The sequence below is a fragment of the Nelusetta ayraudi genome, unplaced genomic scaffold (assembly GCF_046127955.1).
Source record: "Nelusetta ayraudi isolate G7.1 ecotype Tasmania unplaced genomic scaffold, CSIRO-AGI_Nayr_v1 ptg000090l, whole genome shotgun sequence".
Taxonomy (NCBI): Eukaryota; Metazoa; Chordata; class Actinopteri; order Tetraodontiformes; family Monacanthidae; genus Nelusetta; species Nelusetta ayraudi.
Genome location: NW_027466140.1, coordinates 3119365 through 3144271, shown reverse-complemented (window position 1 = coordinate 3144271; position 24907 = coordinate 3119365). Strand labels below are relative to the sequence as shown.

The following is a 24907-nucleotide window of genomic DNA, read 5'->3' as shown; positions in this document are numbered from 1 at the left end:
CTCCACACAGAAAGGTCCGAGGCCCGGAATTGAACCCACAACCTTCTTTCAGTGAGGCAGCAAGTTTTGGTCACTACAAAATACAACCACATACATTTTATAACTGTGTAATTACTTCTAAGTACTTTTAAAATTGTAATTTCAAAATTATTTTTGAAATAATTATTGAAGTTATGCTTAAGTCCACAATGCAGACATTTCTTTTTTTTTTTTTTTGCATTGCCTACACAGGCCAAAACAGAAAACAAACGATTCATTTGAAAGAGCATCTTTATTTTCAAAAAAATCTTTTTTTTTTTTTTTTTTTTTTTTAAATAATTGTACATAGTCAAATATGCTCAAGTTGAACATTTTCTTTTTTTTTTCTTCTTTTTTTTTTAAACATCCATCTGTGTCAAAGGCTCTTGCTGAGACGCTGCAGCTCATTTACAAAGTGTCCGGTAGAAATCACAGGCGTCCACAGCTGCAGTGTTTCATCAGAAAAACGGTGTGCAACAAACACTGAGCGGCGACGGCTCTCCAAGTCGTCCGTCGGTCTCCAGGCTGCTGACGAGCACGTCCTCCACCTCCACCAGTAGCTCCGGCGCGTCACTTCAACAGCAGCACTTCACTTTCAGCCTAAGGCACCTGTGTTAACAGCGCGTCTCTTCGATATGCACTTTTCTCGTCTTGTTTCTTCGACGTCCCCAGGTTGGCTAAGCATCTCTAACTCTAGGCAGTCTGTCACACCGCTACATTAACAGGCAGGTCCTACCGTCACACCCAGAGACAACACAAACAAAAGGTACTCAAGTTTACAAAAGTAGGACAAAAAAAATGAATTAAAAAAAAAAAGACAACATGTACAAGAGCTTCAAAGACTGCTTCGCAAATGCCTTGAAATGCTGACCGGCTCACGCGCACACACACAAAGCTTTAAGCTAAACTCATGACCAGTACCATTTTACATCGGAACTTTTTTTTTTCTTTTTTAACACCTGTCCAATTCAGTTTAAATTTTCATTATTATTATTATTAGTAGTAAATATCCTTTGGTCTGAGATTCAGTCTGATTTGTTTCCAAGCACAATGGCACAAACAAAAGAAAGCTCACCGAGCAGACGGCTCGGCGTCACTGTACGAAATCATCCTTTGACCTTTTGAGTGACAGATTTGTTGAAGTCAGATGTGCATCCTGTACTCCAGCCAAGACCAGTACCTTCACTTTGAAATAGGAGGGTCGATTCCCCTACGTCTGGATGCTTGACCATCAGTCTAAAAACCTTAGCAACGCGCCGTACAGTCGAGAGGAAAGACAACAGAGCCAAACACTGAGCGTCTCCATGTCCACTAGTTAGCTACCTTGAATTATAAATATATAAAGTTTAAAAAAAGTGCTTATTAAAAGAAACTATAGTGACGCGACACTGTTCCGTTTGTTCTTGACCAACATTAATACAAAATATTAAGAAGAGACAAACGACTGCTGTCCAAATCACGTCGTCCTCCTCCTCCACCTCCTCCTCCTCCTCCTCCCCCTCTTCCTCCAACACTGACAAGGATTGTCAAAAAAAATAGGCCCCTGTCTCCAACTAACATTCACCCAACGTGTACAAAAACAGATTTGTTTTGTTTTTCGTGTGGGGGGAAGGAAAAGCTTTCGTTAATACAAAAAGGGAGAGTGTTGGCTACTGCGGCGCCACTCACTGCTATGAACAAGCAGTTTCCAATCGAATTGGAGCACAAAACAACAGGTAAAAAACACCAAAAGAAGTCTTGTCATAATAATTGCACATAACCTTCAGGGAGTCGAGATAAAGAGGACTTCACCGGCGGCAGGGAGGCGGCGGGGGCGGGTGTGGGGCTGGGGGGTGTGGAAGGTGGCACAATGCGGCATTATAACATTAAAGTTGAAGGGAGCGGTGGGGGGTGGGGGGGGGCGGAGGGAAGAAAAGCACATTCATGAGACACGGCTACAAAACAACGGCGCTCTGTGTCTTTAAAAAGAAAGTGCCACGGCCGTCCCACCCCCCCTGTGCCGCCGCCACCCCGGCCTTCGCAAACCCCCCCCTTGTGTGCCGGCGGAGGGTTCCGAGCCACTGCCTCTCCGGTAAAAACACTCAGGCGATCATGTACTGAGTGATGGCTCTCAGAGCGTATAGCAGCTCGCCCTGCAGCCGAGCCTCCATGATCAGCAGGTTGACGTGGATCTGGGGGAGGGGGGGGGGAGCAGAGGGGACAGCGGTCAGTCACAGCGCTGGGATGGAATGGAACAGAATAGAGCAGAGATGAATTGAATTGAATCAATTTGAATTGAATTGAATTGAATCGAAAAGACGTATTCCCACATAGGGGAACTATGCATAATTACAACTATATAGTGCAAAAGAAGGAAAAATTTAATTAATTGAAAAGATTAAACATAAAATAAGACATGGTGGTGCAGTGGTTAACACTGTCACTTCGCAGCAAGAAGGTTGCGGGTTCAATTCCAAGCCTGGTGCCTTTCAGGAGCTGCATTTCCCTTACAATTTTTCGCAAAATAAAAGCAACAGTTCCAAAACTTCGATAAAGTATAATTGCGATTTGCAGGTGTTGCTCACATTGGCTTGGAAAGCTCCCTCAGGTGGACGCTACCTGACCAACACTCGCGATAAACTATTCCTTTGCAATCAAGTCGGTGTCAACAGAGATTCCCTCAACATCTACACATTATGGCTGCACAAGAAACCACTAAATAAGATGAAATATCTATCGAGTGCGAAAGGAAAAAACAAGATATTTATGAGGTCCTGGGAGGTTGGAAGGGATCTTCTCACCCGTTCTGACGTCTTCAGGGGAACCATGCTGCGAGGACACACGGGGGATTTGGTGGCGTCCGGGCAGCAGGCCACGGCTTTGATGTAGAGCTTCAAGTCTCGCTCCAGCAGCTGGTTCACTTCTCCGTAATCGTAGTCGTCGTACCTGCGGACGCAACCCAACGCAACGTTCAGCGACGGGAGAAAAGAAGAAAAAAAAAAAAAAAAAACAGCGGGAAAGACGGATTCTGTTCAAGTCAGTTTAAAAAAGGAAAAGTGTTGCGCACCGTATTCCCAACACGCAGTGGATGTAGTTCCAGATGGCCCTCTTCAGGTCGGGGCTGTGCAGCGAGGGCAGCGAGGCCACACTCCTGAAGCGATCGTCCAGCAGGTGGCCGATGTCCGAGTACAGCCTGTTGACCAGCGAGAAGCCGTGGTCCTCCCAGGAGTAGTCCTGCCACCACACCATAATTCACACTTTAATAAAGCCAGTCTAAATATTTTTTTATTTGCAGCTTTCTGATTTAAATTTCAAGAGTAACCTTTACACTGGGACTATATAGTTTAGCGGTCCAGGTGCTGTATGATAGCAGCGGGCCGGCTCCGCTGGGCCATATAAATACCCTGCGGGCCAAATTTGGCCCATGGGCCAGAGTTTGACACCTCTGCTCTAGGTAAGTCATCCACTGAGGGGAAACTTCTTGCTACGTGAAAATGTCCATCCTGCCCCAGCCCACACTGCTCTCTTCAGCAGCAGGTGGGCTGGCAGCCCCTTCCTGTTTACCTCCGGACAAAACGCATCTGAGGCACAAGGTCGTCTAGACTCCAGAGCAGTGACTAATGCTTCAAAATGGGAATAAAGACTAAACCGTAAACACAGGATTTTCCTTTGATTCAAGATTCAAGATCTTTATCGTCAGTACGCGAGCGCAACGACATTTGGAGGAAACTCTCGGCTTACGCAAGAAAAAAGTAGAGGAAAAACACAAATATACATGCAAGTTGTTATTATAGAAATATAGCACATAAACACATTAAAGAATAGATCTAAAACATCTCTATATTCACAAAATAACATGAAATTAAATTGGCCTCATTCTTTACAGATACAGTTCTTCCCTTAAAAGACTTTCAGGTAAAATAAGCACATCACTACTTTTAAGTAGTGATGTTTTCTTGATGTTTTCTTGTTCTTTAAGTGTTTTAATTGTATTAGATTTTTTTCTGTAAAGTGTATTGGGACCATGTTTCATGGTGATTTTGCACTTTAAATAAACGGATTGATTCAAAGCAAACTGGACGCTGGTTCCTGGATGTTTGAAGTGTTGGATTACAGCTGCGTAATCAGGAACGTATTGTGCTGACGGGCGCCGCCAGTCACCTGACTGACACACACACACACACACACACACACACACACACACACACACACACACACACACACACACACACACACACACACACACACACACACACACACACACACACACACACACACACACACACACACGCACGGTGCGTGCTGGTCCTCACCTGCACTCTGAACACCTGGAAGTGGTCGTCCTCTCTGCGTGCAAACTCCTGATAGCAGAAGTCGGGGTCCGTGGTGAAGCGCGAGAAGCGCGTCAGGTCGGCAAAGAAAATCATCTCCTCCTCCACTTCCAGATCTAAAAAAAGCCACAGGGTGGGAGATGGGTGGGAGGGAGGTGAAGGAGGAGTGGAGGTGTGAGGGGGGAGACAGGAAATGCGTCACTCCGGCTCAGCTGGTGGCTGCTTCGTACTCGGGTTTCGCAGCATACGAGCTGAATTCCCTGGCTGCGGATGGGCGCCGAGGATGAAAAGGGGCCTCTTGAGCCGCCTGCTGCTCGCCCCGGGTCGCCTCGTCTCTCTCGTCGTACCTGTCGGCTGGAGCGTCTGGAGCGTCTGGCTCTGCAGCAGGAGCTCCTCTCGCTTGTCACGCGCGCCCTGCGACTTGTGGATCCTCTCCTTCAGACACGCCATGTCGCAGCCCGAGTCCAGAGACTGTCGGCGATGGAAAAACACACAGTCAGGAAGAGGCGAGACTGATCGTCCGTCACAGAGGAGATACAGAATCATATGCTGTAACTAAATAAATAACTTGTTTGGCATCTGTTTAACACAGCTGTCTCACTGTTTTTTTTCACTTTACCTGGAAGAAGATTTTTTTTCAATAAATATCAAGTTTTAAGTTTTGGCCCCACTGCGTATTTCAGTTTGACACCCTGCTCTAAAGAAGAAAGCTGTCTCTGCCTTCTCACCCGTCGTGGCGTGATGTGCTCCGAGGGGTTGGCGGGCGACTGAGGCACGTTGGCGTTGCCGTTGGCGGCGTCAAAGAGGCAGAAGGTGGGCGGCGAGCCGGTGGGGGAGGCGGAGACCAGTGGCGCCAGGTCGGAGTTGGTGTCGCAGCCGAACACGAAGCTGCAGAGGGAGTGGCAGTGGGCCAGGATCACCACCGCCTGCACCAGCTCGGCCAGCGACCAGCACTGCTCGCCCGACTTGAGCAGCGTCTGGAGACGAAGACAAGAGCGGAGGCGGGTCAGGATGGAGGCTGGAGGCTGGAGGCTGGAGGATTCCTCCTCCACCTCCTCCTCTTTCATTAGTCACCATTCAAACACTTTGAATGGCAGTGGAGGATCCATTACATAGAGCAGCGTTTCTCAACTGGTGGCTCGCGGCTTTGTGTGCAATTCAATTCAGTGCTTTCAATTTAGTGCTTTCAACATTTTAGATAAATTTTAGATTTATAGATGGCGATACAGATAGACAGACCAATAGATAGGCAGATAGACAGATAGAAAGATAGACAGATAGACAGACAGACAGACCAATAGATAGACAGACAGACAGACAGAAAGACAGACAGACAGACCAATAGATAGACAGATAGATAGACAGACCAATAGATAGACAGACAGACAGACACAGACAGACCAATAGATAGACAGACCAATAGATAGACAGATAGACAGACAGACAGACAGACCAATAGATAGACAGATAGACAGATAGATAGACAGATAGACAGACCAATAGATAGACAGATACAGATAGATAGACAGACAGACAGACAGACAGACAGACAGCTAAGGAGGCTGCCACTAGTGTTGGGCTAGTTGGGTGTTTTAGGTGGTGGCTTGATGATAAAGGGGACCCCACCAGTTGAGAAAGACTGATGTGGACACTGCGGCCACCCTACCTGGATGTGGGAGCAGGAGGTGAGCCACGGCTGGTGGGCCAGCACCTTGTTGATGTGGTCCAGGAGACGCAGGCGTGCCGGCGCCGCCTCCAGGCCGTGCAGCCACAGCGGGTCGCCGCCCACGCGCAGGAAGTGGGCCGAGTGGAGGCACACCAGGTAGGAGCAGTGGTGTCGCGCCGCAGCCTGCGAGAGTCCAATCAGGAAAGACAAGGGAGGCAGGTGGATGAAGGTGGGGAGGTGACTGGCATCCATCCATTTTCAATACCCACTGCTTCCTGCACTCGGGGTGAAAGTGAACCTTTTTATATGGACCCAAACAAATTTAGCTTCAACCTGAATGTATGCTGTATATTGCCAGCGGGCCAAATGTAATTACACTGCAGGCCAAATGTGACCCGTGGGCCAGAGTTTGACACATATGATTTAGAGTTTCCAATTCACCTCACAAGCTCACATGTTTTTGGACTGTGGGGGGAAGGCAGCGAAGCCGGAGAGAACCCACGCAGACACAGGGAGAGCATGCAAAGAGAGGCACCAGGCCGGCAACCTGCTAGCTGTGAGGCGACAGTGCCAACCACTGCAGAAATATCCGACATTCATGTTGAAATGTTCTTTAGTTCTGGACAAGAAAGCTCGCGAGATGGCGGCGCCGGCGGCTCACTGACCATGATGGCGATGTAGTGGCGGTAGGGCAGCGGCAGGGGGCCGTCCATGTGCAGGATGTAGTGCTGCGTGCGCAGGAAGCTCTCCAAGTACTGCGGGTGGGAGGCCATCTGCTGCGACACGGCGTCCATGCTGCCTGCGCTGACCAGAGCCTTCATGAAGAGCAGCGACACGCGCTCCTTCTCGCCGTTCACCATCATCTGCAGAGAGAGAAACAAGAAATATATGTAGATTTAGAAATAATGAACCTCGTTGGATGTCTTTCATTGTGTTCGCTGACAATGTAGCCAACGGCGATCAAACGCCGACGCCGAATATCGCTTCATTCGGAGCTCGATAAGGTAAAAGTGAGAGGGTGTGAAGCTTGAACGCAGCATGGACGGAGGTAGATTTGAAACGCATGGGATGAATAAAGTACTTATCTATCCATCCATCTATTCATCTATCTATCCCTCTAGTGGAGAGGGTGGAATGGCTTTTGTTACATTCAAAGACTGGTTGGAAACCTGTGTGGGACCGACTGGAGTCGACGGAAAATCCACAGGAACGGATCAAGAATCTGGGGCCTGTGTGTCACATTGGACTGAAAGACACAAAACAAAAGGTCTATTTTTTACTGATCTTGTGAAGCCAAGCCTCTGAAACCAGGAGACCAGGTTGGAAGCTGGTGTCCGCGTCGTGGTTCAGCCGTGATGCTGCAACTGCAGGCAGCACGTTATTCTTTCTGGAGATAAACTGGCAAACGGCGGCACTCGGCTGGGGGCTCGGCTGGGGGCTCGGCTGGCACGTAGTCAACGCCCCACTCTGGCTGCCAGGGGGACTTCGTGCAGCTACTCTGTGGCTTCATTCCACCGAGATTGAGACGTGACTATTAGCGGCTTTTCAATTGTATCTGACAAGAGAAAGTGGAAATCTGCAGAGAAAGAAAAAGCACCTGCAGGTTTTTCCTCTGAGAGGGGGATTCACGCACTGGCAGGAGGAAGCAAAACGGAAAAAAAACACAGCAGGAAATCTGTGGTACCGAGAAAAAAAGACGGCCTCCTCTCCTCCTCGCTGCCCCACAGTGTTGTAGTCAAGACTGCACCAACCGAGACCAAGACATTACCAAGACTCGAGAGCATCGAGACGAGAGCAAGACATTTGGACGTTAGAACCAAGACTGTATATAGCAAAGTAAAATAAATATACAATCCAAATAAAAAACGAACAAATGACCAGTAGTTTTTTCTGCTTTCACATAAATGGAAAAGCAACATTTCTTCTCAGCAAGGTGTTTCAATTACTTCTTCTAACATTTAGCTGCTTTGCCAGCCACTTTGAACCCGCGTCATAAAATGATAAAAATAAAAACCCGAATTAACTCGGAATATGGGTGCGTGTCACAAACAGAGTGAAACAAGGCAGCAGCTGGATTCTTATTATTATCGTGTCATTGCAGTGTTGGTTGAGTCTCCACCGGTCAAATATCCCCAGTTGGCCCAGATCCAGTCCCAGTCCGAGACCAAGACCAACCTCGAGCACTACAACACTACGGCCCCAACGGAGGCCGTTTTTTTTTTTTTGTTTTTTTTTTACATCTCTCCAAGGTGCTGCGGCCTCGAGGAAAAAGTCTCCGCTCGCCCGCCTGCCCGCCCTGCCAGTGAAACCCGAGAACTCGGCAGCGGCCGGAGCCAAATGCTTTGCCGGCAATGTTGGCAAAGACGCCCCCTTTTAACGGCTGGAGCTGCTGTCCAGGATTACCAGCGGGCTGCTGTCAAATCACCGGCACCTCCGCTTATGTCACAGACAATTGAGAGAGAGAGAGAGAAAGAGAGAGAGAGAGAGTGAGAGAGAGAATAGCAAGCGGCGGGGCCTCTCTCGCTTAATTTTAGCCCCATGCAGCTCCCTGGCATCCAGCGCCGCCGTTATCAGGGCTGGTGGCTCCGTGCGGTATTTCACCTCTCCTTGCAGCGAGAGAGAGAGAGAGAGAGAGAGAGAGAGAGGGAGAGCGAGAGAGCGTCCCTCTCTGATCCCGAGAGGAGCCTTCACCTCTTCACCCACGCAGACTTCAAGAATAAAAAGAAGAAGACGAAGAAGGCCTTTGTTCATCCCACATTGGGGAAATTTGCATAGTTACAGCAGCATGTACAGTGCAGAGTAAATTAAAAGAATGTATATGGACAATATACAGTATGTATATATACATATACACATATATATATATATATATATATATATACAGATGTATATATATATGTATATACAGATGTATATATAAGCGTTCACAAATGTTTCTTTGCACCTGTTCCCAGAGTTCCCAGTTTAAAAAGACACGCTAACGTGCTACGCATTAAACAAGTCACTCTGACCACCTTCGCTCCTTTATCTCAGAGTTTATACAGAGCCAGGGAGGAGAGGGGCCTAAATACAGAGCAGCAGGATAAATAAAGGCAGTGAGGAAACCAAGACAACGCAGACTCACTGGGAGCAGCTGGAAAGACGCAGAAGCCTCGAGGTGTCGACCCCAAAAACACCAACGAGCGACGGACGAGAAAAACTTCCAAACACTTGAGTTTCTGTCTTGCAAAACACAAGGGCTCCTCATCAGCGAACCGAGCCGGAGTATCAGTCGCAACCGCTCAGGGACTCAGCACACAGAAATAAATAAATGCAACAATGAGCATACATTATGTGGCTTCTCTCGCCCAAAAAAAGAAGTCATGTATTTACAGGAAACCGCTGCATTAACAAAGAAAACAAACAGAAAAAAACAGGAAAAAAACAGAAGTCGAAGCAGCGAAATGGGTTCAGATGTTCATAATTTGTGTGAAAAAGAAAACTCAGCTGACCGTAGAGGGGAACTAGTTCAACATTTCACGGAAAACAGAATTTCAGGGCTGTAATCTGCAGCCACAGACTGAAAGAGTGCAATATGAGCTAAATGCTGAAGGGTTGCATTGTCAGAGGTCTGGTGCGTTCACTTAAAGAAACCAGATTAAAGCCAAATGATCATGTGCAGATTGCTGGTGAGTTCTGCTGATGTGTTTTAGCCGAGTCCAGAAAAACAACACCTCACGTGTGAAGATTAAATCAGTGGTTGTTGTGGACGGGCCAGGTTCTAGTTCTCTACCCGCCACTCGAGTTCTTACTGGTGAAGAACGAGCGACCGTGACCACAACGAGAAGACACACCTAGACTAGGGATGCAAATTATCGATTCATTAATTCATTGTTAGTTGACTGACCTTATTGATCAATTAAGGATTCATTGATAAGCGGTTGACTTCTAATGGGTCACATTGCAATTTCTTTTTTTTTTAAGTTGTTTAAAAGTAACTTGTTCTAGGTATATTATGACCATCACAGTATTGAATTGATCATTCCTGCCACTACACTGTTATAATGATATTAACTACCTGTGCAAAAAATGTACAATTAATTGCGACTAATTTAATCTAATTGATTAAATTCTTAATCGTTAACAATTAATCGATTATCGATTAATTGTTAATATCCCTAAGCTGGACCTTTACAACATGTCAATCCTTGTGATGAAATACACTGCATTTCCACCAAAACACTATTAGCTATTATATAAGACGTGAACATGCCTACAAGTGACTCACCTGACGGGACATAATGTGATCAATCTGCTACAATAAGAACTTAAAACATGACAGGAAACAAAAAAACAAAGACCAGTACGATACATACTGTCACAGTAAACAATAGTAAAGCAAGAGCAACACTCGACTCCTAAACACACTTTAGGAGAACATAACATGGAGGATTTCCCATCACTGGAATTGCACAGGAAATTGGTGTTTTCTGAAATGTCATAAACATGTCTGGACAAACACAACATCCGAGTTAAATGGAAAGAGGAACTAGGCTTCGTAAGAGCAGATGCACAACAGGAAATGACACGGTTTACCAAAGTCTGCTGACTGTGTAGTGCAAAAAAAAAAGCAAAATCAACGCTCAGCAGAATCTTTAGGCAACAAAAAGCCCCTTTGAAGTGTTAATATTGTTTGGTGAACAGGAAAAAAATCGAGTTTCTGTTATCTTCACAAAAAGGTCAAATTTGACGCAATTCCTCTTTCATTGTCACGAAAACGTTTCCGTGTTAGCAGCTGATAGCACTTTAGTCAAGCGTCGAAAAGGCACCGGTTCGCACACCTTCATAATTAAAGGCTGAAAATGGGCCACGGGAGCCGCACACAGGAGCACTTTTGATACGGCGACGCCGTCCTTTTGTCCGCCCACATGAAGAAAAACCCACATGACAAGCTGGCAACAAGCATGTGTGGGTGGCCTCATAAAGCAAGAGCCAACAAACGGGCGTTTGAGCGGCCGTACATGCCATTACGACGCGCATTTTGCTCTGGCGTGAATTCAAGAGAACGCACAAACAGGCTTCACACAAACACATTTTCACACAATATTAATTGTGCTTACAGGACGTCCAGCGGCAACTGTTTTTTTTGTGTGTTTTTTTTCAACAAAAGCCAAAAAAAAATAAGCTGACAAAAGAAAAAAAAACAGCCACGATGACATGAGAGCACTGCTGTATTTAAAAAAAAAATCACAAGATGAATGTAAACCTGTGGCCTGCGGGCAGAAGATGGCAATAAAAAAAAAAAAAAAAAAAAAAGCGGTCATGGAGAGGAGCTTGCCGTGGGCTCAGGTGCACTTCATTTGACATTCAAACAAAAACCACATAGATTTGTTTATTGATCAGACTGGAGCAGGAGGCAGGGATGAGATGAAAAACAGGTATGGCAAGTGCGAGCGGAGCAGAGGTAAGAGGAGAGACAAAGACGAGCATTGATAGTGCGCTGACAAACAGCAGCAGCAGCAGCAGGTTTGGAAGGAAGGAAGAAAGCAAGGAAGGAAGGAAGAAGAAAGGAAGGAAGGAAGGAAGGAAGGAAGGAAGGAAGGAAGGAAGGAAGGAAGGAGAGGACAGAGCCACGATGACACACAAAAAAGTGGGAAAAAAAAGACGCCGGCCCCCTTAAATGTGTCAGCTCGAGACGAGATGAGCGCGTGTGCACGTCTCATCTGTGCATGTGTGTGTGTGGGTTGGGCTGCACAAGGGGGGCGGTGCAGATACAGGAGGACATTCAATCTGCATTCTGACTGAGGCTAGGGGGTGTGTGCATGTGTGTGTGTGTGTGTGTGTGTGTGTGGAAGGGTTACACATCCTTATCGTGCGCAAACATCCTGGGGGGCATAAACTCTCTCTTTAGATCCAAACCCCGCCGTCACCAGAGACGTCAAGCTGGAGTCGGGGGGACGATTTGGGATCTGGCAACCTGAACTTGGGGAGCAGCGCGAAAGCAGCTGCTGCAGCCTCGAGGTGTTTGTTGAGGGGAAGGGAGGTGGGAGGGGGCGGGGGGCTACAAGACAAACAACTAACAAAGCACCACCACCACTACCACACTGCAGTGTGACATACATCGCCCCCCCCCCCGAAAAAAAAATAAAAAAAATAAAAACCCACAATGCACAATGCCTTCATGCTGCAGATAAGTGATAGAGAAAGGCAGCGGGCAGGTAGAGCAGAGAATGGGATGCTGTGACAAAAGGCAAATAATGAGGTCATTTGTAACTTCACAAAGCATTGCGTTCAAGTCAGCAGGATTTTCAGGCAAATGCTTGTTTTACTCGTTGCTTGCAAGTGGTTTAAAGCATTGCTAACTTGTAGTAGTCATTTTTGTTGCAAAGGGTGATTTAAAAAAATATTTTTAATGGGTTAATCAAGCGGTTGTGATGTTTAGAGGCGTGTAAATCAAACAACAACAGCAGCTGAGCGAGATGAGCGGCGGAGGAGACGTCTGACTCCGTCTGTTAGGATCCCTTGTTGCTCACATTCCTCCTTGTTTTTTTTTGCTCCATTTCTGCACTGAAATCTGCAGCAAACATGCCTTTTGTGGACTTGCACTCGGGACAGCGCCCCCTTTCTGTTGCACGGCGGAAGAGCAGCGCCAGAGAAGAAAAACAACTTTGATTGGCAGTCCAGTTCAGCCAGCAAACAGCAAAGCACAATGAAAGTCGCCAATATTTTTTCAGCGACCGCGAAACAATAAAAGGCAGGACGAAACAAAATAGCCCAACATGTGGACGTTTAAGTGCGAACATCTAAAACCCGGTGGTTTCTTTCCAAAAGCCTGTCTCGTAGTCATATAGTCGTGCATAACATCTTTAAAAGGCGCCGCGTTACTTCACGTTCGCCAGGCAAAACTGACACTTTTTTCCTCTCCAATCCCCAGATGATGTCATCCTCACCTACAGCCTTCTCCTCACGCTGCATTCAAGGCTGCATTCGCGTGTGATTTCAGCAAAGCCACGGTAAATATATACATGACCATCTGCCCACAATAAAGTACTTGAGTCATCATGGACGAACAAAAACAGACAAGTCTGCAAATACGTGACAAGCAAAACCTCTCACAAAGCCAACGTGATTTTGTTTTTCGTGGCATTTTTGTAAAAAAGCAAAATATACCTTAAATAGCACAAACGATAATGTAACTTCAAAATACACTGACGACCCGTTTTGGAAATACATACACATGATACATTTTTGTTTGGGGGGGGGATAGAAAATGGCCAGAGTGAATCTGTGTTAAACAAAATAATTATTTTTGCCGTTTTAGTTTGATTGTACAGGTTCGCTAAGGTGAACTTACCCGTTAGCCGAGTTAGCTTGTTAGCGCAGAAGTTTGGTGATGTTAAGGCAGTTTTGGCGAGCTAACTTGGCCAACTTACAACCAGAGTAACGCTTCTAGAAGACGGTAAGTTATAAATATCAGAGGGCATTGAACAAAAAGAACATGTTCACAGTCCGTCACCCTACATGTTGCTTTAAAGTTGCTGGAAGAAAAAACATCTTAACAAAGCTACGTGCGCATAACAGGCGAAACAATTCCTCTGGCAAATGAATGGACGCAGCTCAGCCTCCTCACTTTAGCCGTTAGCTGTAATTGTATTATAACAAACTTAGCCGAACTATTAAAAAAAAAAAAAAGAAAAAAAAAAAAAAGAATTAAAATAATTAAATCGTAAATATCAAGTGTCAGTGTCAGTTTTACCTGTTTCTGGACTCGCTGGCTCTGGGTTTTTAGGGTATACTCCATTTTATTCGTACAGATGATCATTTTCCAAGAAAGGGAGAGGGGGAAAGTGCTGGCTACTGCATGGATGCGGCTCCGTCCCTCTCCAGGAGCTCTCCAAGCTAGCGAACAAAGGCAAGGGAGCCTGTCGCCGGCCGCGGTGCCTCTCTGGTCGGACGGTAACTCTGAACTGAAGGCTCGACCGGGGAGAGGAGAGAAAACCTTCCCGGAGCTGAGCTGACAGCTCCGGTAACAGTGTGGCCAATCGGCGTTCAGGGGGCGGCGTCAGCTAACAAATAGACTTGCATGCAAATGCTAATGAACATCTGCGAACAACAGCCTGCGCAGGAAGGAGACTGGGCCGGGGTTAACTCATGGCTGGACTACCAAATTCTTGGCAGTTCTATGTGAGGGCCAGTAGTCACAAGTCCATCTGTGAAGTTATCAAGGCTTCCAATCAAGCTGCTGTTTGATGTGATCTTCTCTCCAAAAAAAGTATCTTTGCATGATGATGTCTGTGTCACATGAACAACTGTAAACATGCTTTTATCTGAATTTTAGTGATGGGCTTACTGCACTGATATTCACATTCTGAACGTATCAAAGTAACTGGTATGTGGCTGTAATTTTAAGTCTGAAATTCTAATAATAAAGCTAGCTAGCTATTTTACATGTTTTCAGTCAGTGTTAGTTACCAGGAGCCACAAACTATACTCATGTTTAAAACATGGAAGAATGCAATGCATGGAAAGCCTTTTGTTCTCGTAAAGACTTTCTATACGTAGACTAATACATCTGCTCTTAGAGGGTAATCCTTTGTTCAAGAGGAGTCAAAATCTATTAAGGACCAACCTGAACTGTAAGCGCAACATCAGTAAACTCTAATTTTATGACATGCATTTGCATTGAACAAGATCTTGATGATATTGCTGTTGTTTTTCAAGTTCTTTATTTAAATTTTTTATAATTTATTAATTTCTGATAATGAATGGGTGACTCAACTCGTGTTTCAGTATAAAGTTACACTTATGCTTTCACACAGACAAGTTCCAAAGATCTTTTTGCTTCAGTAAATAGAGAAGCTCATGGGTCTAGAGAAGTTGAGTTTGTTTTTCCTTTCTAAACTGTTTTTGAGAGAGAATTTTACGTATTTGTACTCAATTTAACAATGAAGCAGTGCTGCCGATAAATAATTAAAAAGAAATTGGCCTCAAAAATCCATCAAGTACTTTACCAAGCCCCTCAAAGTTTAAAGCTCCCTTACCAATTTCATTGAGACTTAACATTCTACAAATATCACATGTAATGTAATGCAGTGGACGGAAGAAACAGAAAAAAGCCAGACAATCACTGAATTGGTTCATAGAAAAACAGCAAGAGGTTGTGACCTGGCCAAGTATGTCAGTATCAAGACTATTAACAAGCAGCTCCTTCATTCTAATTAAAAAAAAAAAAAAAAAAAAAAGCTATTTAAATTTAAACCATATATATCATATCAGTCACACTGGCAATATGTAATAAAAATATGGACTATTCTGTGACCAGATCAGAGGTTAGACCCCATTAAACTTGTTTACGTGCTACTTTTATCTCACTTCCTGTTTAACAAAAGCTCTGCTGAAGAAACTTCAACTTTATGTGATGCAACAGCATCCCTACTAACTCCAGTTTTGTTGTAGTGTGCAGTATCCCTGGCGTTGTGTGCCACTGTGACCATACACATGTTGTTTAAAAATTATTCTAGTGGAGCAAAATTCATGTACCACCACATTAAAAACATTTTTAAATGTAAGATCGCAGCCTGTTTGTTTTTTTTTTATTTTGTTTTTACACGAAAGACCTCCATGACCCAAGTAGAACTATTTTTACATCGACAATAACATCAGTTCTACCAGTCAGTGCTAGAAGCGTTTGGTGGGTGGGCTATTATCTCTCCCTTGTGGCAAGAATTGGCAAAACAAGTTCAGTCATTACATAGCATTCATCGCAATGTTTGTGATAAATGATAGAGGGACAGATGAAACACACAGAATGACTTCTATTCATATTTACATTTTCACACATATCATTTTGATAACTGACTTCTTTTTTTTTGTTGCCCTAATCCTTCAGAACTAAATGCGATCCATTATTTAAAAAAATATATTTTTTAAATATGGATATTGAATGTATCATTTCATGCTCATTATGTCTCTGCAAAAGACTGCTGCAGCTGTGAGGAAGAGAATCACCGAGGTCAAGAGTTTTTCTTTTTTGAAGGAATCTTGATTTTTATCATCGACTGTATGCAGCCCTTTGTCTTTTCTTCTGTGTACTCAATCAGCCTTTGTTCCAGTGAACTGCCGCATAAGACAGTGCCCAGACCTCTTCAGTTTGTTAAGTATTCTAAATATTGTTTTCTTTCACTTATATAAACACAACATTTAGGACAAAGACAACAAAAACTCACAGCACATACATGGATTTATTAAAGTGTGCAGTAAAATTAAAGTCCTGCAACATCTGATCTTCACTGAACACCGAGAGCTTTGTCCAGAAAGTCTGCAAAAAGCTGCGGCCGGCCAGGCAAAAAGGGCTGAAGCACAGAGAGATCCATCGTCCTCAGTGTTTCCGTCAGGGTGCTGGAAGAATCACAAACAAATAAACAAAAACAACCCCACAAGGTTTTTAGTATTGGCTTCCTGAATAGGAGTACATGTAAGCTTTTAGACTGTATACATCTTAAAAGAGAAGTGAAGGATCATTTAAATCAAAACAGGCAGGAGTGCATACCGGCAGGTGCAGTAAAGCAAGTGGGAGTCTGCGTGAAGCTGTTCAGCAAGCTCCAGCTGGTGGTTGCCCATCAGCTTGTCATTGACAACAACCAGCAGGGGCTTCCCTGCTCCGAGTGCCTCCAAACAACTTCCAGCCCCTGAAGAGAAAAACAAGACTGTTACCCACAACTGAAAGTGAACCATGTTTCTATTCACGGAGTAGTGACACCATGACACAGACACGGCTGAAACAACATGTTAGTCCAATCAGTCACATGCCTGCGTGCACACAGTAAGGTTGACGCTGCAAGTGTAACTTGAGGCAGTTGTTTTGCTTCATTCTAAAGTCCATTTAGAATAGAATAGTTTGTTGCCATTTGTACAAGTTAAACCTGCCTAAAACAGATACACTGGAATTCTTGTGCATGCCCCTGAGTCAGTAGGAAAATGAACAAACAGTACATTTGAGACATAAGGTGCAAAGTGCATAAGAAAGAGAAACTGCACATAATAGGTGACCAATATACAGACACTAATGAGATACAGACAATAATGATGAACACAATTAACTTTTACCTGAAATGGTTACATAGATATTGCACAAACACATTAATTGTGTGTGTGTGTGTGTGTGGGGGGGGGGGGGGGGGGGGGGGGTGATGGATACATTTGAGGACATTTACAAATATTATTTTTGTTATATTTGCTATATTTTTGAATATCTAATTTCTAAGAATCTATTAAGAAGTTGCTTTAGAGTGCACCTTTATCATCATGGAACAGTGCCAATTGAATATGATTTAAAAAAAATAAAAGAAAAAAAAAACAAAGAAAGAAAAGAAAGAAAGAAAAAAGAAAGGAAAAAAAAAGGAAAAGTTTGCACTAGTCAATAATCACAATGTGCAAATGGGTCACTGTGCCGTGCAATGTTTGAAATTTTAGTCACCTGCGTGGCTGATGACGAGGTCCGCCTGTTTGAAGTCATCTGCTATCGAGTCCTTAAACCGAAACACCTCCAGACTGATGTGTGGACAGCTCCCGGAAGCTGGAACGTACGATCCTCTCCCGACCTGAAGAACCAAACGCTCATATCCGCGAGTCCTCAAAGTCTGGGGTCCAAGGAAGTCAACATGAGTATCAGAAACACCAGCGAGCTTTGTCTTTATTTATTCCACAATGTCGGCTGAATGAAAACCACAATGGAAAATGCTTTGATGTATCTATGTCACATGACACATCCTGTCAAAGGGTTAGGTATGAGGAATACAAGGAGTACGCGGTCAAACAACAACTCATCACCTGAACGTTCTCTGACGACGTGATGTCCTCAATGAGCTCATCGAAGCTGGTGGTGCCCACAGTTACAAACACAGTCTTCATGGCTCACAGCGACACGTGTAAGAAATCACGTGTTTGAAAAAGCGTCAATTGCTTTTTTCCAAACTCACTTAAAACGACATTGCTTCTCGCTGTTTATCTTTCTGTGAGCGCAGAGGTTTAACGCTATTCCCACCTACTTCCTGGAACGTCATTTCCCCCATTATAAGTACGCTCATTAACGCTAAATGCAATGATATACGGTTAAAATGAACAACTGTCTTTTTTTTTTTTTATTGACGGGGGGGAAAAATCCATATGAGAGAATATGTATGAAGGAAAGGATTGCAATTGATATGCAACGGATATGAAGATTGTTTTAAACATCTTGTATTTATCAAACAGATATCTATTAAACTATAATGGTTAATAAACTTTTGTACGTCATTGTTAGAAGTCCAATTTCAGTCCCACTTAAACATTACACGTCGGATTGACGTGCAGATCATGTTTACTTGACAAGCACATATAACGGGTACTTCCGCATTGACCCGCTACGTCACAGCCCCTGGTACGACTCTGCCACCAAGAGGCCTGGAGCTGTAACTGCCGTGTAGAGTGTACGTGTAACCAAATTAATGTGTAAAATCTGGGAGCGGTTTAGTCATTGATTGTTCAAATGATTTTTGATGAAGTCCGCAGTATTTTGGGGCTCTTTCTTTCTTGTTGTTTTCCCCTCCCTAAAATCTGGGTTGTGTAAAGCACTAGACCTTTGCATGTGTATATATATATATAATGTTTTTGTTTTATTTGATTATTATTATTGTTAGCATTTCATTTTTTGTGTAATACAGTGTACTTTCGAAACCTTTTTTCTTCTGTATTCTGTGTTGCTTCCTGTATTAGGCTCAGCAGAGAATGCACTGAAGATGCACTTGAGAGTGAGTTTGATTCCAGGGGGACATTGTCACTGCATAACATAATTTGAGCTTATCTGCCAAGTCTGTTGCCCTTAAATTTTAAACGAGGTGTATTTATCAGGTGTGATAGAACAGAACACGCAAGCCTCTCAACACACAAAATTGCAAACCAATAAAAAAAATTTAAGGACATAAATACATAGGCATTATAGATTGTGATTAAAGGATCTTTTATATTCATCATTTTTATCCACACATAAAAAAAATATATCTGGATTCTCTTTGTCATCTCAGCAAAAAAGCGTCTGACATTTATTTGGAAATTATGTTTATGCATGAGGGATTATGAGCTCTCTCGCATATACTGAAAACTGCTCAGCAGAGAGGGGACCTGCATGTTAATAGTTTTGAGGTATGAGAGAAAAAAGCTGGCAGTAATGGGGAAAAGTAACGTGACCTTGCTGATTCAGAGACGTCAGTGCCTGCTGCCAGCTCCGTGAAGAATACACAGGCTCGGCAAGTGTGAAGCGACTCTGTCTGACAACTGTACATCAGGAGGACGAAGAGGCAGGCTTCTGCTAAGTGGGATGTGAAAAAATTACCATGTGTGACACATGAAAGCATAAATTAAAAAAAAAAAAATCCTTGCAAAACGCAAGTGCACCAGCTCGACTGTATCCTGCCAGCCAGGTGCAGAACAATGTACGCAGCAGCAAGAACAAGGAAATGGAAGTGAAGTGTTTACTTCACCAGTGAGCTGGTATTTTTTTTTTTAAGATTACTGTCAGATGCAACTACATACCCACAATTAAATGTTATCTATTGACTTAATATATATCATAGTAGTTTTGGGAACACCTTTTAAATTATTAAATGCAGCATATTTGGGGCTATTGTGCAACTAAATGTACCACAGTTGGAAGTTGACTGCTCTCCTATTTGTATCCATCTGGAAATGTAAAGGCGCTCTGTGTGATGAATTTCTAACAATACTATGGACTCGGTGTAAGATACTCGAAACCAGTGACCGTCACATAAAGTTACTATAATGAAATTCTATGTAATGAAACAAAAAAAAACACACGCACAAAACAGAAATATCAGGATGTTTATTACCAAATGATGATAACTGTTATCTCTCAGAAGACAAAAAGAAGAGACATGAGATCCAGGTGCAACAGAAATCATTTAAGGCTCTGTTAAATCCTCAGCTTTAAAGAACAAAAAACCAAAAGTACAATGTACCATATATCCTGAAAAGTCACAAAAGCGAGAAAAACTAGTATAAAATTAAATGTTTAAAACTGGCTACCCATGTTGTTAGTTTTTTTGTTTGTTTTTTTAATAAATATGTTACTATATTAAAAAGAAAAATACAATGTTAAATCTGATTAACTGTGCCATAACTTTTATCAAACCACATCGCAGCAAGAGTTATTTAATGACAACAAATCAGCCTCTCCTGAATTTAAAGCGACACACAAATATGCTTTGTGAGCTTCCTTTGGTCCTTCCAGAATCATTCTCCTACAGGAACACCTCAAGGAAACTGAAAGTGGAAGACCTGCATCCCAGCGATTCGTTTAGGACAGAACTGAGGCTAAAAACAGTAAAATGGCTGTTCTGTATCACTTCGACTTCAATAAGTAGGACATTTTTAATTTTGAGCGTGCGTGTTTCCCCATGAGTTTAGCTGCTTCAGGCTACTGTGACAATAAAAAAGTTAAATGCTATCCACAGAGCAGCTCACTGGACTGGTGGATGAAATGACGATTTGTTGTTTTTCTTACAGGTCTACTCCACAAAGTCTTACATCCTGGCTGAAATTTCTAACAGTTGGAAGGAAAAAGAAAAAAAAAGTTGTATTGAAGTTTACATTTGCTGAAGCTTGCGTCAATTAAAAGACCTATCTCAGACAAGATTCTCGAAAACAAAGCAAGCAGTATACCAGGGCAGCAAACTGGTCACAGTATGCATGCTTGAAAATCAAAATGTTTCAATATTATGAAATACTTTGTCAAAATTTCAAATTCGAGACATAATACAAGTAATAATAAAGTATATAATAGTGATTAACGCAGCTTTTAAAAGAAGCTGCAACATCACAAACACTCCGTATTATTTCAGGGTTACATCCAACTAGGGAGGAAAAAGAAAGACCGAAATTCACAGATGAGCGTTCTTGCTGCAAGACTCAGTTTGACTCCTTCTCAGGTGGTCACAAAGGCCTTTTAGGTTGCAGCAGAAACGTCTTATTGTAGACCATAACACTTATGATAATCAAAAATAGAACCGACGTCTTTCCTGTCAGATGCTTTGCTGTGGACGATCAGAAATCAGTCTGATGTGGAAAGTTTGTGTCAGTTGGCTCATAAGTCAGGCTGCCCACACTGGTGAACCAAAATCCTTGTGGCGGTCCAGACAAACAAATGCATCTGTAAAAAAAAAACAAAAACAAAAAAAACAGGGGGGGGAAAGAAAAAAGAAAGATCACCAAACATATTTAAATGGCTGAGTGCTGGCAACCTGTGTGTGTTAGTGTGTATATAAGCAGCGAGCACAGGCGTAAAATAATCTAAAGTGAACTTCCTGTTATGGAACACGTTTCTTTTTCAGGATGTAACATTTCTCGTTTTGTGCTTGGGCTCACAGCTCAGTCGGCCTCAGTGCACCGTCTCTCCACTTGCAGTCTTTTTTCCTGCACGCTGCATACTTTGTCCAATCTTATGATAACAAACTACACCAATGGTTTTTGTGGAACAGCACCACCCACTCGTCTTTCTCACTTCCAACCGAATCGGGGGGGGGGGGGGGGGCGGGGGGGGGGGGGGTGCCACACACTCAGCGACGTGTCACATTTTTCCTCTGCCTGTGAAGCCATACCTACACAAGCACCCATGGACATTTTATCACATTTCTGTTTTAAATCAGTGAGTGGCCAACTGCACTATGGTTGCGAGAATTTCTGCACAAGCAATTGGGAAAGAAAAAAAAAACATACAACCATGCACAGCGACATAGGAATGGATGCACTCCTACCTCCTCCTCTTCCTCACTGCACCACGCAGGCTGTGCAGCACTGTTCCTGCTTTTCTGGCAGCGTGGAATAATTCATCTGTCGAACAATCTCTGCAAACAACTCATCCACCATAGTCTTGCTCTTGGCAGAAGTTTCAATAAAGGGGCAGCCCCATTCCTGAGCCAGGGCTCGTCCATCCGACCCGGAGACTTCACGCTCAGATTCCAGGTCGACCTTGTTCCCGACAAGGATCAGTGGCACCTTCTCGAAGCGTTTCACTCGCACTATTTGATCTCGCATTGGCCTGATATCCTGGGAGACAGAGAGGACGGGCATTAGCTTCATCACAGGCTCTTTGTGCATAATTACACATTTTTTTGGACAACAAATTGATTGTACATAACTTAACACTCAAACATGCAGTGTACTGACACTGAAGACAAGAGTGGAAAAGTTACTGTAGGAATTTCATCTTCACAAAAAGACCCATACTCAGGAAGGTTTAGAGCTTAACAAGTACAAAAATAAATCAAAATGTGAGCAACTGAGCTGTATAGACCCGTGGAATAATTAATGTACAACGATTCTACAGACAAATCATTATCTTTTTTATGGGTTGCATTACTGTTTTCCTAATCTTATGCATTGGAATGCAGGTGGAAACAGGAATATGATAAGTGCTAAATAGCTGCACTGGATATCAATTACACACAAGGTAATGTTATAAAAAGCATATTACTGACACATTTTATTTTACACATAGTTGTCGTCAATATTTCAACGAAATTATACATTTATTGAGAAATTTTTGAGCATGAATCATTCTGTCAGAGAAAACGTGCCAACCCTTTTTAATGGCAGATCACCCAATCATTTTTAATACTTGTCATAAACCATTGGCGCTCAGCCAAGGTAAATCCGTAAAATGTTTGGTGTTTTTTTTTGTTTTGTTTTTTTAAACCCAAATATGCTTAGATACGCAGCTCCGTGTGTGCTTATGTATGCTTCACACACAAACAATACAAGAAGTTTGGAGGATTACACCTTTGATGTTTTCACAGCGTATTTATACATCACATACCTGAAATGACTGCTGGTTGACCAGGCTGTAAACCAGGATGAAGCCCTGTCCGTTCTTAATGTAAAGATCCCTCATGGATGCGAACTGCTCCGTCCCCGCTGTGTCTAGGATCTCCAGCACCGATGGCGACGAGTCCACCTCGATCTCCTTTCGGTAGAAATCTTCGATGGTTGGGTCGTATTTCTCGATGAAGGTGCCGGTGACGAACTGGACGGTCAGCGCGGACTTGCCGACGCCGCCGCTGCCCAGTACGACCACTTTGTATTCTTTCATTGGTGCGGTCGAGGGAAGCTAACGTAGCAGCTAACGACTTAGCTACACTGCTATACTCGCTCAAGAAACATTTATCGGGCCCTCTGTGAGCTAACGGGCAAACATACGGTTTAAGTCGATATCAAACGACCACCCTTTGGATCACACGCACACGAGTGGAGCTCCCATTTTGTTTTCTTCTACTTTGAGGTACTTAGCTGGCCAGCGAGGAAAAGTTGATATCCGTTAACGTTAACTCCAGTGTTAGGTAGCGCTTGAGCTAGCTCGTTTCGGGCTAAATTCACACGGTACCATGCTCACGCCTCAAAACCTTTAGTCACATCTAATCTGACAAAACACAAGTACGGAGGACACTTCGGCGAACAAGCCGTCAAGTTCTAGACAGCGAGTCAGAGCGAGATACAGTGCGCTATCTTTGCAGACAGCATGCCAATCCCTGCACAAACCAGCCCGCCGGTGTCGCAAAATGCGGGCCTGGTTCTGGTTCCGGCCCGACGTCGCGGCACCCGACTCTTGAGATTGTTCCACGGTGTTATCCGTATAGTCCGATGGCTAAACAGCCATAGTTTGTAGCCATTCCACTGTGCAGCTTGATGTGGCGACGGGTCGGTTGGAAACAGAAAAGAAGGCTATTTTCCACCAACTGATTTCCTGAAGCTAACTGGTTGGTTTCCGGTAACGACAAAACATTTCCGGCGTGACTGTTTTCAGAATAAAAACACTCCTCGTTTGGATCATTCAGGTTTCAGACCGTGTTATCTGTGCAGCGTGTTACATAAAAGACAATGATAAAATTCTGGCGTTTTCATGCGTGTTTGCTAAGTGCACACGATAACTGAAGTAATCGCATAGATTTGAAATGTACCTACTTAGTAAATGTACATGCAATAAAATAACTCTCAAAACATAACAGAAAGGTCCACACCAAAATGGTTTGGAGAGAAAAACGTTCCAAGGTCTGTGACCTACCAACTGGTGGCTTACAGAGCCATACAGATATGCAGTAAAAAAATAAAAAAAAATAAAAAAAAAAAGCAAGCTGACCAAGTGGCAACATATTTCATTTTGCTTCAAAAATAAATAAAATATAATTTTGCAAACATATGTGAATTGTTAAACCATTTTAAAGTGCAATTTTTAGGTAATGAAAATGTGATGATTGGCATATATTTTCCCCTTTTTTGGATTGCACCTCCAAAGGATCCATCAAAGTATTTCCATAACATTCATGGCTTTTGCTGCAGCACAAATATCATGAAGTAAACATAAAGTAGGTAGGTAGGAGGAAAAATTCATCACACGAGGTTGACAATTATAGTTTTATTAAAGGTTGAACAGAAACAGCAGAAAGACATCATAGGCACAATAACTTACTTTTAAAAGCGATACACTGCAAATTAAATTGGCATGTAGCACAGCAGCACGTATAAGCGTCACAAGCAGAAAACAAGAGTGAAGCCATATATGATTCTGGAACAGCAGTCATTTTTCAAGTTTGTCCTAGACTGTTGGGGGGAGGGAGGGTTGTTGTTGTTTTTTTGTTTTTTTGTTTTTTTTGTATGGCTTTGTCCTGAACAGTCTTTGGCCCTTATTGTCATCCACTTGTTGCCACTCAGTTCCTCACTGTTCCCAATTAAATGACTTACCAGCTAAGGATTTTAATAAAGGGCTCTCAAAACTAAACATTGCATGAAAAAGGCACAAATCCAAACAAATAATATTTAAATAGTGGAAATAAACACCAACCAATCATCATCTTAATAGTGACAGGAAACCAGCGGCTTGTCCATTCTA

The 24907-nt window shown here is 43.4% G+C and overlaps 3 protein-coding genes across 5 annotated transcripts in view; all 3 read right to left on the bottom strand.

Moving 5' to 3' along the window:
* Positions 1-252: 252 nt before the first annotated feature.
* sesn4 (sestrin 4) lies at positions 253-13974 on the bottom strand. Its single transcript, XM_076046503.1, has 9 exons — positions 13730-13974; positions 6660-6857; positions 5995-6177; positions 5057-5305; positions 4676-4799; positions 4311-4444; positions 3065-3231; positions 2799-2943; positions 253-2189 (listed from the first exon to the last, which is right to left on the bottom strand). Exons 1-9 carry the CDS (start codon positions 13793-13795, stop codon positions 2100-2102), a joined length of 1356 nt encoding a protein of 451 aa, XP_075902618.1. The 5' UTR covers positions 13796-13974; the 3' UTR covers positions 253-2099.
* Positions 13975-16195: 2221 nt separating this feature from the next.
* LOC142901859 (UDP-N-acetylglucosamine transferase subunit ALG13) lies at positions 16196-18033 on the bottom strand. The gene is made up of 4 exons (XM_076046568.1): positions 17803-18033; positions 17450-17612; positions 16523-16661; positions 16196-16371 (listed from the first exon to the last, which is right to left on the bottom strand). Exons 1-4 carry the CDS (start codon positions 17881-17883, stop codon positions 16260-16262), a joined length of 495 nt encoding a protein of 164 aa, XP_075902683.1. The 5' UTR covers positions 17884-18033; the 3' UTR covers positions 16196-16259.
* Positions 18034-19834: 1801 nt separating this feature from the next.
* LOC142901852 (ras-related protein Rap-2c) overlaps positions 19835-24907 on the bottom strand; it is a 114910-nt gene continuing 109837 nt past the window's right edge. Inside the window, exons 1-4 of one of the 3 annotated variants that reach the window (XM_076046557.1) lie at positions 22841-23796; positions 21774-22071; positions 21514-21623; positions 19835-21175 (exon numbers count right to left, since the gene is read on the bottom strand). In XM_076046557.1, the coding sequence (XP_075902672.1) occupies positions 21793-22071; positions 22841-23113 (552 nt within the window). In that variant the 5' untranslated portion in view covers positions 23114-23796 and the 3' untranslated portion in view covers positions 19835-21175; positions 21514-21623; positions 21774-21792. Of the gene's footprint in view, positions 21176-21513; positions 21624-21773; positions 22072-22840; positions 23797-24907 lie in introns of those variants that run through there. The other 2 variants (XM_076046556.1, XM_076046555.1) reach the window with 2 other exon arrangements.